Source organism: Miniopterus schreibersii (assembly GCF_964146895.1).
Source record: "Miniopterus schreibersii genome assembly, chromosome: 12".
In the NCBI taxonomy this organism is placed as follows: Eukaryota; Metazoa; Chordata; class Mammalia; order Chiroptera; family Miniopteridae; genus Miniopterus; species Miniopterus schreibersii.
The window spans coordinates 40,942,326-40,958,786 of record NC_138112.1 but is presented as its reverse complement, the minus strand read 5'-3'; the positions used below and the strand labels follow the sequence as shown (position 1 = coordinate 40,958,786).

The window sequence follows — 16,461 nt, the reverse complement described above, 5'->3', positions numbered from 1 at the left end:
CCTTTCTAAAAGTTCATTATTGGTGTATAAAAATGAAACCAATTTCTCAACATTTACTTTGTATCCTGCTAACTTTACTGAATTCATTTATCAGTTCTAGTTGTTTTTTGGTGAAATCTTTAGGGTTCTCAATATACAGTATCATGTCATCTGCAAATAATGACAGTTTTACTTCTTCCTTTCCAATTGGATGCCTTTTATTTCTTCATCTTGTCTGACTGCTATGGCTAGGACTTCCAGTACTATTTTGAATAAGAGTGGTGAAAGCCGACATCCTTGTTTTGTTACTGATCTTTGGGAAATGCTTTTCATTTTTATCCACTGAGTATGATGTTGGCTGTGGGTTTGTCATTTATGGCGTTTATTATGTTGAGGTGTGTTCCCTCTATTTCCGCTTTGCTGAGTTTTTTTTTTAAATCAGAAATGTGTGGATTCACAAAACTCTTTGCTTTAACTTAAATCCACAGCAAATATCATGAGTTAGATTCTTGAAACCTCAATACTTAGCAGAAATATAAAAACATTTACATCTAATGCCTCCTTCATCTTGAAGTTGGTTCAAAATATTTCAGGAATCAAGCAATCATAATGCAATGTGAAGTAGCAGTTAAGAATGTGCGCTGCATCTGGCTGGCATGGCTCAGCAGTTGAGCATCGACATATGATCCAGGAGATCATAGTTCGATTCCCGGTCAGGGCACATGCCTGGGCTGCAGGCTAGATCCCCAGTGAGGGGCGTGCAGTAGGAGGCCGATCAAACATCTCATCATTGATGTTTCTGTTTCTCTCCCTCTCCCTTCCTCTCTCTGAAATCAATAAAGATATACTTTAAAAAGAAGGGGGGGAAAAAGAATGTGTATTTTGTAAAGGCATACGGCTCGGATGTGAATCCTAGCCCCTCCCATTCTAGCTATGGGCAAAATACTTAACCTTTTTATACTTCACATTTTCTTTCAAAATAGGAATATTCCTCACAAGGATTGTGTGAGAATTAAACAAGTTAAATATATATATATATATCAAGGGCTTACAGTAGTGTCTGATAATACAGTAAGCTCTATGAAAATACTTTCTATAAGTAATGCATAAATGACTGGTTGAAATAACATACCAAATGTTGTGTCATTTCTACTGCAATAGGAGTAACTTCTTCACTATACTCGCAGATCATTTTCTGAATTACATTGGTAAGATCATCATTTTCTGTTTCTCTTATAATGTGAAGAAGAGCCTGCATTACAGGTCTGATGAATGGTGTGATATATTCTTTAGCTGTAAGAGGAAAACAAAACAAAATTAAGGCCAAAACAGCTAAAACTCCTTAAAACCTGATACAACATACACCAAAGTAAAAAAAGAGATACTTTCACATAAAAAGGAAGAGTATGTCATGTATCTAGGATTATGCCTTGTACGGTTATGAGGAAAAACATTGCACTGTTTTTTGAGATATAACCCCTTTACCTTTTTCTTGATTGCTGATCAACACTTGAAGTGCAATAGCAGCTTCCACTTTCACAGGCATTTCCCTATCATCAATTAGACATCTCCGTGTCAGCTCTAAGGCTGTTTGCAGGTTCTGGTCACTTTTGAACTTCACTTCACAAAAATAGTGAAGGACCCAGCAAGCCTTTTAAAAAAACATGCAGTAAGTTATTATAGACATCTTACATTAAATTTCCAAAAGCTATACAGTATCTCTATTCCCAAAGTTCTGTGTGGGAATTTGGAGGCTGGCCAGTGGTAAATTCTGTCCAATGAGACAACACTAGACCAGTACTATGATCCCAACTTACTCTTTGGCTGTATGATGTTTGTGTGGATAGCAAGATCTGAATGCAAAACACAGACAGACACTGCTATCAGACACAGATAAAAACTATGCACACATTACATCAGCCATTTAAAGATTTACATAAAACAGAAGTCTAAAATAAAATATGGCTTTTAAAGTGAACATTATAAAGTTTCCATTTAAAAGTTCATATAAGCAGTCATTCATTACAAGATGTAAATATATAAATTAGTACAGCATTAAAACTTACTCTTGCTCTCATGTAGCCTAGTTCACTGCTGAAGAGAGGGAATACATGATTCTGCAACATGTATTCCATCTGATCTTTGTATATCTTTTTCTGTAAATATAAACAAAAATTATTTTTGAAAGAGTTCCAAATATAATCATCTCAAATGCCGAATCGATACACCAGTGTTAAAGGTGATATTGATGTTAAAACATACATTTATTCTGGTTCTTTGAACTACAGGATCCACATCCAATTTTCTTATTCTCAAAAACTTTACCATTATAAAACACAAAATACTCTAACTTTTTATATCATTTGTTTAGAAAGCAACTGCACCAAATCTTAGCAGCAATGATGTTTGAGTAATGGAGTATGGTTAATTTATTCCTTACTTCATAAAACTTTTTCTTATAAAGTTATTATACTGAAAAAAAACCCTGGAAAGGTTCTAAATGAACATAAAATAGATTGAGATATCCTGCTTTTAAGGTAATAGTTTGAGTATCTAAAAAGATACTTGTATTTTCCAAACAGTAACATGTTTTTAAGAAGAGTTCATCCAATTGCACATATATATATATATTTTTTTTCTTTTTTAAATATATCTTTATTGATTTCAGAGAGAGGAAAGGAGAGGGAGAGGGAGAGAGAGAGACAGAAACATCAATGATGAGAGAGTCATTGATTGGCCGCCTCCTGCATGCCCCCGACTGGGAATCGAACCCCGATCTCCTGGATCCTAGGTTGATGCTCAACCACTGAGCCACGCCTGGCCGGGCTCCAACTGCATATTAAATTAACATTAAAAACTGATAAATACTAAAAAACTTAAGCAGACTAATGAGACATGAGAACTAAACGCAATGTGGGATCCTGGAATGAATCATGGACCAGAAAGGACATTAGTGGAAAATCTTATAAAATGTGAAATGGGTCTGTAGATTAGTTTATACTATCATATTAATTTCCTGGTTTTGAGAACTATGGCATAGCTATCTAAAATGTTAACATTAGGGGAAGTTAGGTGAAGAGTAATGAGAACTATCTTTGCAATTTTTCTGTAAATCTAAAATTATTTAAAAATAAAAGCAAAATATTTGAATGTGCCAAGAGAATCCAGCCTTCTATACAAATAATTACTGTCTTTAATTTATACTTTATGAACTAAGAGAAGGATGGCTAGTCAGGTAAAATAAAGCTGAAAGATATAGAAAATATAACCACAAATTAACGGTGACAAATTCAATAGAGCATCACATGGAGCAAGGCTACTGGGAGTTGGGTGTATTGTGACTAAGTATTTACTTACAATCTGAAGAAATCTCATTTACTTTTAAGTGAAAATAAATCTCAGATCTTATTTATGAAGAAGTTAGACACAATGTATACAATTAAGTTGAGGATTCTAAAGATAAATCTAATTCAATCATTCATTCTTTCCTAGAAAATGTGTCACAAAAGCATGATGTTCCTAGGCTGCGAATCCATTCATGTACATAAATTTCCTTAAAGATCAATTTTTTGAGGAAAAACCACCCCACTATTTTATAATTCTCTTGTAACATGAAAAGAAAACTCACACTAAAAAAAGTACTTTCAGCAAGATCTGAATGCAAAACACAGACAGACACTGCTATCAGACACAGATGAAAACCATGCAACAAAAGCAAATATAGATAAACTGGACATCATTTCAAAATCGCATCAAAACTTATACTTCAAAGGACACCATCAAGAAAGTGAAAAGATAACCCACAGAATGGCAGAAAATACTTGCAAATCATATATATGAAAAAGGTTTTAGTATTTAGAATACATAGAGAACTCTACAATTCAACAACAAAGACAATAACCCAATTAAAAGTAGACAAAGGATTTGAATAGACTTTTCTCAAAAGATATACAATGGCCAATAAGCATATAAAAAGATTCTCTATCATTCATTAGTCACAGGGCAATATAAATTAAAAGCATAATGAGAAACCATCTGACACCAACTAGGATGGCTGTAACAAAAAGGACAGATAATAAGTATTGATGAGGACTTAGAAACTGGAACCTTCATATACTGCTGGTGAAAATACAAAATGATACAGCCAGCCACTACGGAAAAACACTTTGGCAGTTTCTCAAAATATAACCTGCAATTTGATTTCTAGGTATGTATTACCAAAAAAGAAGCAAAAACATACATCCACACAAAAATGTGTACACAAGTGATTATAGCTTCATTGTTCATATAGTCAAAAACTGGAAATGATGCAAAGGTCCATCAAATGATAAACATAAAATGTGGTATATCAATGTAATTCCTGGAATATTATTTGGCAATAAAAAGGAATAGAAATACTGTGACATGTCAAAATGTGATAAACTTTGAATATATTATGCTAAGTAAAAAAAGCCACTCATAAAGAACCAAATGTTGTATCACTCCATTTATATGATTGTCCAGAGTAGGCAAATCCATAGAGAAAAAATAAAATAGATTAGGCATATCCTAGGGCTGCGAGGACTCAGAGAAAAGAAGAGTAAGTACTAATAAGGTTTCTTTTTGGAGTGATAAACTCTGTGAATATAAGAAAAAAACCACTGAATGGTACACTTTAAGTAGGCCAATTTTATGGTATGTAAACTGTATCTCAATAAAGCTGTTACTAAACTGTGTGCACACACACTTAAATACCTTCAGAAGTATTTCAGCTAAAGAGCCAATCATATGCAGGGCTCCATCTTTTTTTCGAGGATCAGCATTTGGTTCTGTAAGAATTTGGTAGCAAAATCCCATAGTCTTTTGCAGTACCTAGATTAAAAAGAGAAAAGTAATACTTTATTGGATAAACCAATATCCTTAAAAAACATTAATGACAAAATGATTTACAAATGGCTAACATTAAAAGCAATGTATCTGAAAGAATTTTAAATATTAAAGCAAAAATATTGCACACATTAAATAACCTACCTCTTTCCTCTTACTACAGGCTGTAAACAAAAGTGTCTGGGCAGCAGTGGTAGGAGAAATGAAATCTTCAAACACATCTAGAGAATAAATTTAAATATAGAAAACAGTAATTTCTTCAACAAACACTGCCACATAATTTATAAATGATATTAAAATTTTGCTAAATTTTCACACAAGGTGAATATAAAAATGAACGCAATTACCCATATAATTTTGCAAAAGCCTGATTCCATGTCTTTTTTGTACAAGTTAAATGTTAATAATCCATCAATTTCTCCTAATGATTATTTTCTTTCACGCAGAACACTACTAATTCACAATAGTGTCACAAAAGTGCAAACTACTAAAAGTACGTAAGATTCTTTGATTGCAACTTTATGAGAGATCTTGAAGCAGAGAATTCTGCTAAGCCATGCACAGATCCCTGACTCTCAGAAACTGAGATAATTAATATGTTATTTTAAGCCAATAATAAAAAAAATAACAAAATACGTAAGATTTTGCTAGGAAGAAGGACCAATATTCAACATTAGTCAAATTATAATTCTTTGTTTTTTGGGGGTTTTTTAAAAAAATATGTCTTTATTGATTTCAGAGAGATCAAGGGAGATAGATAGATAGGTACATCAATGATGAGAGTCACTGATCAGCTGCCTCACACACGTCCCCGCTGGGGATCAAGCCCAAATCTTGGGCATGTGCCCTGTCGGGAAATCAAACCATGATCTCCTGGATCATATAGGTCAGTGGTCAACTGCTGAGCCACGTCAGCCGGGCTAAATTACAATTCTTCAGTTCCAAGTGACTCCAGGTTCTGGAATGCATCTTCTCAATACCCACATATATGATAACTGACATGGGATCCAAAAGTATAGTTTAGACACTAAATGTTAAGGTATAATCTTGAATTTCTAATAGTTTTGGCATGTGTCAGAAGCACATCTAACTACTTAGTAACACTACTAAACCTACGTCTGCTAAAAATTATCAAATGCCATAATTAATGAATAGCTCCCCTCCCCAAAAGTCTAAAGCAGTGATTTGTAACTGGTTTGCCGCAAAAATATTTAAAATGACAACAGCCCAGCTGGTGTGACTCAGTGGTTGATCGACGACCCATGAACCAAGAGGTCACCAGTTTGATTTCCTGTGAGGGAACATGCCCGGGATTTGGGCTTGATCCCCAGTAGGGGGTATGCAGGAGGCAGCCAATCAATGTTTCTATCTCTATCCCTCTCCCTTCCTGTCTCTCTAAAAATGAATAAAAACATATTTTTTAAAAATTACAACAGCCAACACAACAATAGCAGTCTGGTGTGAATGAAATCAAAATTATACCTGTTTTTTCGGTCAGACAGGCAAAAAATATATTTTTTGGTGTGCTGCAGAATTTTAGTAATTATGTGTGCCATGAGATGAAAAAGGCTGAAAATTACTGGTCTAAACAATGAATAAATTACACTGAAACAAGATTTTTGAGTACCAAAGGTAAGAGGCCCTGATACCCCTTTAAGGTTTACTATATACAACCTTAACTGACATTTTATTTCTAAAAATGTAAAAATTCCTCACCAAACTTCATGCGTATATATTCGTAAGGGTCTTCTTGCCAAAGTTCTTCATCAGCATCTGTATAGCACATCAATGGAAAAATAACATCTTGGATAATGCCCTGCAATTTAAAAGTTAAGAAAGTAACAACCTTAAGTGGGTATTGAAATTTAAACCTTAAAATTTCTGATAAGTGGTAAAACAAAATTAACCCTATAATCTATAATATGTATTTTTAAAAACTTAAGATCAAACGTTTTTCACTGTCAGATCAACTATCAATGTACATATTCTTCTCTCTATGTACATAGGCAGCAATTAAGTATTTTGAGAAAATACAACATGAAATTTTAGTTCATCAAGCCCTACAGTTCTAGGTAAAGCAAAAAATTACTCATAAAAATAATATAAAGCCAATTTCCCCCAAATCAATCTGGTAAAATAGTCCTTTGCTTATTCCAAATTACATTACTAAAATATTAACTAATCCTAATCCAACAGTAAGAAGAGTTTTAGATGAAAAGATAATCTGAATATTCACAAAATACTTTTTATAAGTTTATGCAAGGTGTTTTATCTTGTTTTTCTAGTCTACTCTCAAAACAATAACTGGGACTACAGTAAGCAACACAAGACAACAAAAAAATGCATTTTAAATCTTTACGGTAACTAATGTTATTTCCATATTTTCTAGAAAACATTTCTGATAGAAAATTATTACTTGTATATGAGGCTTCAGGTTCTTCCAGGTGAGTGAATGAGAAACTCCTTGATTAATATAATTTAATGTCTGTTGTAAAACTCGAGGAGCCATATATTGCTTCTCCTTGTACTGATATAACACCTTCAATAAAACCTTTGGAAAAAATTTTTGGAAAAAAACAAAATTTAAATAGAAAATTAACCACTTACAAGCCTGCAAAAACATCTGACACCTCAATATCCAGGTCATCACCATAAAATCATAAGCATATACTTTTAAGAAGAAAGTTATTTTTTTAATTGATTTTTTTTTAAAGAGGAAGGGAAAGAGAGAAACATCAATACGAAAGAAAAACATAGATTGGTTGCCTCCTGCACACGCCAGACACAGACCAGGGATCCAGCCTGCAATGGAGATATGTGCTCCTTGTGGAAATAGAACCCAGGACCCTTCAGTCCACCGGCTGATGCTCTAACCACTAGGCCAAACTAGACAGGGCGAAGAAAGCAATTTTTTAAATTATATATTGGAGAACCACATTTATTCCCAAGGCACCTAAATAAACAAATTGAAGTAATAATATGTCAAAGACTAGTTTCTGATTAAATATAAAAAGAAGGGAAAATCACATGCTATTTACTGAACATACCACAATACTCGGAAACATCCCTACATTGCTAAAATCACCTTCTAGGAAAACCTTACTGAACCACTCACCTACCTACTGAATGCCTGGCAAGTTTTCATTTTACTTCATATTTCAGAACAGCGATTGTCAAAATCTGGGTTACAGACCTCTCAAAGGTTCTGTAAGGTTAACACTATTTTCATAACAATGCTAAGTCATTATACGCCCTTTTTACTGTGTTGACATTTGCACTGATGGTACAAAAGCAATGGTGGTAAAACTTTCTGTACTTAACATGAATCAAGGGAGTGGCACTGAAGTATATTAGCAGTCATCATATTCTTTACAGCCACAAAATTACAGAACAAGCTTTCCTTAAGAATGCCCTTAAAAAAAAAGTCCTTAATGAACAAGAAATATTTAGACCCTGTCTGTGTATGGCATAATTTTTGCCTCAAAAAATGAACAAAATCAGCTTGTCACTTCAAGCAAAATAACCAACAATATGTTACTTGTGTTAAAATCTGAGCTTTCAAGGAAAAATTATTTTAAAATATTTCTGATGAGACTGGTGGTGATATTTAACAAATGTAATTTTTATTTTATCAATTTAATTTATTGATTTATTGTTAATCCCCACCCAAGGATTTTTTCCCCATTGAGCTTTTAGAGAGAGTGGGAGAGAGGGAGGGAGGTGGGAAGAAACACTGATGTGAGAGAGACATTTCGATTGGGAACCGAACCCGAGATCCTTTGGTGTGTGGGCCAACGCTCTAACCACTGAGAACACTGGCCAGGGCAGAAATGTGATTTTTAAATTGCAAAATGAAATGTATTAGCATTAGAAAAATCTGCATTAACTCAATGAGTTAACATTCTCTAAATGGCCAGTGCAGGATGTTACAAAATCATGTATGTATCCAAAGTGCTACATAGACCAATGGGTGTTACTATAATGGAATATAAAATGTTCAGTTAGTTTTAAACTCTACACTGCAATTAACCTTTAAGAAACTACACTGTTGGAACATCTGTAATAGTGTCAACAATTTAAAAAACTAAAAACAAACTAACAAAAAAACCCACACTATACTTTCAAATTTTGGTGTGATATTAAAGAATTTCCACAACTATGTAAAAGTCTATTAAAACATTCTTTCCTTTACCAACTTCTTATTTCTGTTAAAATACTTTATTCCTTTCTCAACTTACTTCCCAACTTACATCTTTATGTCCACTGAAACAAATTAAAAGACTGAATATAGATGTAGATGAGTAAACAGATGATTTTTATTATACCTGACATTAAAGATAATTTTTGGAAAGTAGTTATTTTTAACAAAAATGTATTCTATATTAACATGTAATCAGTTATTATTTTTAAGTCTTTTATTAAAAAAAAAAAGTCTTTATTGACTTCAGTAAGAAGGGAGAGGGAGAGAGATAGAAACATCGGTGAGAGAGAGTCATTGACTGGCTGCCTCATACACGTGCCCCAACAGGGATCAAGCCCGCAACCCGGGCATGTGCCCTGACTGGGAATTGAACCATGATCTCCTGGCTCATAGATTGATGCTCAACTGCTGAGCCATGCCGGCCAGGCTTTAACTCTTTTTTTTAATCCTCACCCGAAGATGTGTGTGTTTGTTTGTTTTTCATTGATTTTAGAGAGGAAGGGAGAGGGGGAGAAAGAGAAAAATCGATGTGAGAGAGAAACATTAATCAGTTGTGTCCCATACATGCCCTGACCGGGGGATCGAACCTGTGACACTTAGGTGCATGGGACAATGCTCCAATCAACTGAGCTACAACAGCCAGGGCTTCGTTATTTTATTTTAATTTCTAATAAAACAAGCAAGACAGAAGTTAACCTAATAATGCCATGTTTCTACTTAGAAAAATTATCTTAGACTTACTTGCTGGACACCAACAGCAAATGCCTTCAGAAATACTTCAGCAAATTCATTATACTCCTTGGAAACATTGCCAGGACTTCCATATCTAAAAGAAAATTAAAATGCCCATTGTTTCTTTATACTACTTTATATCAACACTTATAAAACTAAAAGCCTGAAAAAATAAACTTAAATCATCATATATCTGGGAGCTTACCTTTCAAAAAGCCTTGCTAAAATATGTAAAGCCCACTTCTTACATTTCCACCATGGTAATTCAGGTCTATCATCTTCTTCAACTTGAAGTGTTTCCTTAAAGAGACATTTATTTAATGATAGTAAGAGATGATATAATCTAAGACAAACAGTATGAGGTGAGAACAGATTCTCAAAAACATGAATGTTCCTTTAATGTTGGCCTTCCATAATAAAAAGCTGGATTTGAAAAAGTACTAACCCTTATTTAAATATAAGGGGCACTTCCACTGCTTCAACTACCTTTTATGAAGGATATGCTTTTTAAAATTCTGTTAGGCGCTCTCCTCTTGGGAGAACGCCTGTGCCTTTCCTTTCCTCCTCTTCCCCGCTCCAAGCCCGTTACCTTTGCCTTTCCCTCTCTTAAGCCCAAGGGCCCTTCCTTTTGCTTCTGTAACTTGTTTCCTGAGCCTACACAGTCCAGCTGGCTCATTTCTACTACACCTCTGTAACTTTCTAGATGAACTTTCTCTCACAATTTGGAAAAAAATAATAAATTTTTTTTTAAAATCTTAAACCTGAACATTTTAGTCAAGGCCCAAATTAATTCAAGGCCATGGCAAGTAGCTTAATCAAAACCTGTATAGTCTGAATCAAAAGGGTACAAGAAATTCATTTCAGAAATCTTAGTTTCATAAATCTTAGTATAAACACACACACACACACACACACACGAGAATATTCATATGCAAAACTATTTGTAATAGTGAAAAATCGCAAGACTTTTTCATTAGTAAGAGGATGTTTAATTATGGAATATCCATAAAAGACAGACTGGATCATGATATTTACCTAAGTCATCTGTGACATATTTTTAAGTTATGGCAATTAAAACTCCCATACATTGCCAGTGAGAACAATGGTACTACTTGGGAAGTCATTCTGGAAGGTATAAAATTAAACATACACCTACGCTATGACCCAATTCCATTCTTCAGTACTTACTCAAGAAAAATGAGTATATGTGACCACAAAGACTTGTGTAAGAACATTCATAGCAGCTTTATCTAATACTAAAATTCTGAAACCATGGAGATGTCCATCAACCAGTACATCCAACTTGCATATAAACGGTAGTGTATCCATCTAATGAAATACTATTTAGCAATAAAAAGGAACAAACTACCACAACAAAACATAATATATCTGGATATATTTTTTTAAAAAGCACATACAAAAAGTTACTTTTATATTAAGTTCTAGAACAGACAAAACTAATCTATGGTGCTAGAAATAAGAATGGTGATGGTAGGGATGACCAGAACAAGCCAGGAATAAACATTCTAGGTGATGTGTACATGGGTGCAATGTGACTGTCATAACTCACTGAACTATTTTCTTGTAATAGGTGCATGTTTATATTATAAATTATACTCAAAGGTACAGAATATATATAAAAACTTTTAGTTATATTTTACATAGATGTATTAAGTGTGCACAGAAAAATACACATAAAACTAGTTTCCTATGGAGTGAGAAAAATGTTCTATTTATTTCTTCTGTAGTTTTGTTTTTTAAATAAAAATTTAAGCAATACACTACAAAACAGGAGGTTAGTTTTACTTATACCACTAATAAAATTACGTTGGATAAGTTACATAACTCTTCCCTGTCTGTTTAAAATAAATCAGCAGGATGTTAGTTTTCCAATGTTGCAGTTTTTTATTTCGAGGATTAAATAAGGTATGTTAGTAAAAGCACTAAAAACCTACTAGGTGTTCAGGACTGTAAATTCCCCTACCTCTCTAGAAAACTAGACCAGTGATTTTCAACCTTCTTCACTTCATGGCACACATAAACTAATTACTAAAATTCTGCAGCATACCAAAAAATAAATATATTTTTTGCTGATCTGAGAAAAAAAAGGTATAATTTTGATTCATTCACACTGGACAGCTATTGTACTGGCTGTTGTCACTTTTTAAATTTGACAATCTAAGGGAAAAGAGGTCAGTGCTTTTGACTAATCAGGTACTGCATGTGTTAAAATTCTTCAGAGGCACACCGGTTGAAAATTGCTGAACTAAATTATAAAGAAAAATCATGGTTATTTTAAAAACTATGATTAAATGTTTAAAAAATCCACAGTTGGACAGTTGTGTATGAATTAAAAACCACTGAATGAGACACTTTGAAAGGGTAAGTTTTATGTTATGTGACTTATATCTCCATAGTTATTTTAAAAAACAAGTAACATAATTATGAAGTTTGATCAACTTATAAGTTCTTTCCCATTCACAGATGTCTGACAAATTATTAGGCTAAAAATCTAGCTATGGACCTTTTAAAAAATATAACATTATGTTAGTTTAAGGTATGCAACATAATGATTTGATATATGTATATACTATAAAATGACTACTACAATAACCATTAGGAAGATGGTCAAAGGCACAAATTTCCCATTCTAAGTTCTGGGAATATAATGTATAGCATAATGATTGTAGTTAACAATATTGTTATATATTTGAAGGTTGCTAAGAGTAGATCTTGAAAGTTCACATAACAAGAAAAATTTATAAATATGTGAGGTGACACATGAGCTCTTAATTAAAACAGAGAAGATAAGAAACAGAAGGATTAGAATGAAATTAACAGAGATGTATAAGCATTTAAACAATAATATATAAAATAACCCTTCACGAATTTTTACTTAGTATATGCACATATGTAAACAATGAAATGGTGTCTATCTAGAAAAATTTGCGTCGTGAATTATTTAAGTTAATAAAAAATGTTACAGGAAATGGCAGTTAAAATTCTCGAAAGATGACTAAGTATTTATGGTTAGTAATATAAGAGAACACAAAGAGACTTACATTAGGTACATCCCTGTTCACAACAGTCTTTAAAATTTCTATCCATTGTGTCAGGTTCTGTTGGTTTATCAGCTCCAGTGGTAGCGTATACTAAATTAAAGTCAGAATTAATAATTTTTAAAATCCTTACAAAAGAAAATTCCACTTTTATTCTTCATAAAACCTACAAAAAGTATTTCCTTCAATCCACATTTCTTGTTTTTAGTATACACAGGCAAATTTGGTTAGGTTATCTACACTGGAGAATTGTGGCAATGACAGTGGGCATCCTTATCTTATTCCCAAATAACTGAGAACATATTCACCACAAGGTATGATATTTATTGTGGATTTCTAATAAACATTTTTTTTATCAACTTAAGAAAATTTTGATTCCAGGATTCTTAATTTAAAGCAGGAATGACATCCTCAAAGATGGTTACAGGTCTCTCTTTTCATATAAGAGTTAATCACAAAAACTGATTTCTTACTGTTGATCCATTCTTGCATTCCTAGAATAAATCTCTCTTACTAGGCTCATAAAATCAATATCCTATTTAGGATTTTAGGACATCTATTTTCACAAGTAAGACAGAGCTATATTTTTATATCAGAATATGCTAGTCTCAAAAGTTTTGTTGTAATAAAATATTTTGTCCTATGCCCTAAAATAATTTACAAAAGGAACTTACTTTTAATCTAAAAGATGGGGGTCCTACCAGTCAGGGGGGAAAAATAGAAATAGTACACACACTGTCTATCCAAATCATTTTAAAAAGAATTACATAAGAAGGACCCTATGGAATGGCATTAATGTGCCCTTGGGATAAGACTTGGAGATGTTAGACTGTGAGTCAGTTACAGTTTCAGTGGAGGTCTATTTAAAAGAGATTTAAAAAGTAAGTAAAGGCATAAATTGAACCAAAGTTTCTGGTAGATGAGATGAATCCTATGGCTATATAGCACAAAATGAACCAAAATTTTAATCTTGATCAAAAACTTTGTTTCTTAACTAATCACATTCTACTGAGAATATAGACATAACCATTTCCTCAGTGGATAACTTTTGTTCCAAAGGGATTTGGAACAATATACAAAAATGATGAGGCTCATTATTGTGTGCCAGTCAAGCACACAGTATTAGTATTTTTGTGTAACATGAGCTTAGGAATAGGTTTTGTAGTTATTGGGACAATCTATGTATATTTGGCATATCAGAGTACTTGTTAGATGTAAACTGTAATCAAGTAACTGATTTTCAGATTTGTGAATTCTTAAGGTGAATGGTACAAGAAAAATTTACTAATTTTGTAAATAATGTTGGATGGTTTAAAAGAACTTAAGAATGACCATTTATAATTTAAGATTTATTAGATTTGTTTATATATTTGGGTAAGTATGCTTGGTTAGACTTTTAACATACTTATAATTTTCACAACTTATATTTGACTAGCAAATCATTCACTTAATCCAGATATACTGACTTTTTATACTTAAAAACTTCTTTATAAAGATTACCTGAACAAGAGCATAGAAGATCTTGAAAATTTGTTTCTGAATGAGAACAGACTGATCAGACTGATCAGAAAGAAGCTGAATAAAACGGTCCTTTAGCACTGGCAGAAAATGCTGCATTGCTGCTACCAATGGAGTCCGTTCCTCTGGTTTCTTGTACCTTTGGGTAAGAATACAAACTAATTCTGTAAGAATTTATTTTTATTTCACAATTTTATTTATAGATGATATATAAATCTAAACTACTTGTTTGTTCACACAAATATAAGCAAATAGAAGAAAAAACCTACTATGCAACCAAAAGCAACTTTAGAAAAACTTCAATTAATAATAGAATATCTAAAATTTACTCAGCATTTATCATAATCTTCAAGGCCCCATTAGTATATAGCTCTTCCATAGCTGAGGAAACTGAGGCACAGACAGGTTAAACATCTTTCCCAGTATACACATCTAGGTATGAGTATAAGCAGTCAAGATCCAGGGTCTGCCTTCTTAACCACAATTCACTATGCTATTTCTAATTCTGAATACTGTATAACTGAGGAGCTACATTGGTTTGGCTTTTAAACATTAGCAGCTGACAGATATAAAATCAATTATATTTTATCATCCTTAAGTAATTTACATACCAAGAGTATTAAGACAGAGTGGCATCTACAAAGCAGAAAACATTTTATTTCTAAAAGCATTATAAACCAGTTTTTTTTAAATAACCAATCTGGCAACAAAACCCAGCCACAACAGGCTATTTATGATCTTCATTTATTCCATTTGGAGTGAATACACACACATTTTATAGCCAGTATAATACTACTATTGAGTACTGTTACAGATTTCAATAGGAACATTACATAACATGTATTATGTGAACATTTCTAAAATCCAAAAATTCCTAAATTCTGAATCCCATTTTGCTCCAATATCATGGGTAAAGAATTGCTGACCTAATTGAGATATTTTCACATATAGATGCCTTAGCATTTTAACTATCTTGTTAACACATCTGGTGCTTTATTTCAAAAAAGAAATTTAAAAATCGATATTTTAGTTTAGAACTATGAGAAAGAAACTCCAGCTTCCATTATTAAGGAGTCAATAGGCATAACAACTTTGCAAAATATAAACTGTTTAAGGAGTCATTATTCTAAAATCTTTTTAGATTATGTTTCTAAAAGGCTTTAAATTGGTTTCCTTTTACCAGAATTCAGTTTTATCTACTGGTAGACTTTCTGAACAGGGGAAATGTATTTAAGAATTGCATATCTCGCCCGGCTGGGCGTGGCTCAGCAGTTGAGCATCGACCTAGGATCCAGGCGATCGGGGTTCGATTCCCAGTCAGGGCACATGCCTGGGTTGCAGGCTCGATCCCCAGTCGGGGGCGTGCAGGAGGCAGCAGATCAATGACTCTCATCATTGATGTTTCTCTCTCTCCCCCTCTCCTTTCCTCTCTCTGAAATCAATAAAGTATATTAAAAAAAAGAAAAGAAAAAGAATTGCATATCTGAGCACATTTTCAAAAGGTAAACGTAGACACCCTTAAAAAGCTAGATTCTTTTTTGCTATTGGGTGAAATGAGAACCAAAGTCAACTGCCAAGAATAAAAAACACCAAGAGAAATGCTCACACAAATAATGACTGAGACTGTTAAACAATAAAACTGACAGATTATTTTAAAGTGCTGAGAAAGTATACCTAGGATACATTTTAAAAGGTTATCTCTCCATTTCTTTGAGAGATATGGTGTGCCAATAAAACAATAACAATTTATAAAAGGAAGCCATTTGTACTCTCCAATCTGATTATACAAGCTATACTAATTATTTAATTTCTTCCCTTTTAACAATAAAGGTGAGGACTATGTTATGCATCCTTCTCCATTATTCAATCCAAGTGGACACCCACATTAAGAGGGTGAATGTTGCCCGCCCGGGCGTGGCTCAGCGGTTGAGTGTCAACCTAGGATCCAGGCAATTGGGGTTCGATTCCCGGTCAGGGCACATGCCCGGGTTTCGGGCTCAATCCCCAGTCGGGGGTGTGCAGGAGACAGCCGATCAATGATTCTCTCATCATTGATGTTTCTATCTCTCTCTCTCTCCCTCTCCCTTCCTCTCTCTGAAATCAATC

General features: G+C 33.3%; 1 protein-coding gene across 1 annotated transcript in view; it reads right to left on the bottom strand.

Annotated features, from left to right (window-relative positions):
- The window catches only part of IPO7 (importin 7), a 49,248-nt gene that overhangs the window by 13,459 nt on the left and 19,328 nt on the right, over positions 1–16,461 (bottom strand). Inside the window, exons 5-15 of the mRNA XM_081154629.1 lie at positions 14,338–14,494; positions 12,841–12,930; positions 9,984–10,078; positions 9,788–9,872; positions 7,262–7,396; positions 6,562–6,661; positions 4,990–5,066; positions 4,714–4,830; positions 2,046–2,135; positions 1,465–1,630; positions 1,112–1,272 (exon numbers count right to left, since the gene is read on the bottom strand). Coding sequence (XP_081010755.1) covers positions 1,112–1,272; positions 1,465–1,630; positions 2,046–2,135; positions 4,714–4,830; positions 4,990–5,066; positions 6,562–6,661; positions 7,262–7,396; positions 9,788–9,872; positions 9,984–10,078; positions 12,841–12,930; positions 14,338–14,494 — 1,273 coding nt within the window. The remainder of the gene's footprint in view (positions 1–1,111; positions 1,273–1,464; positions 1,631–2,045; positions 2,136–4,713; positions 4,831–4,989; positions 5,067–6,561; positions 6,662–7,261; positions 7,397–9,787; positions 9,873–9,983; positions 10,079–12,840; positions 12,931–14,337; positions 14,495–16,461) is intronic.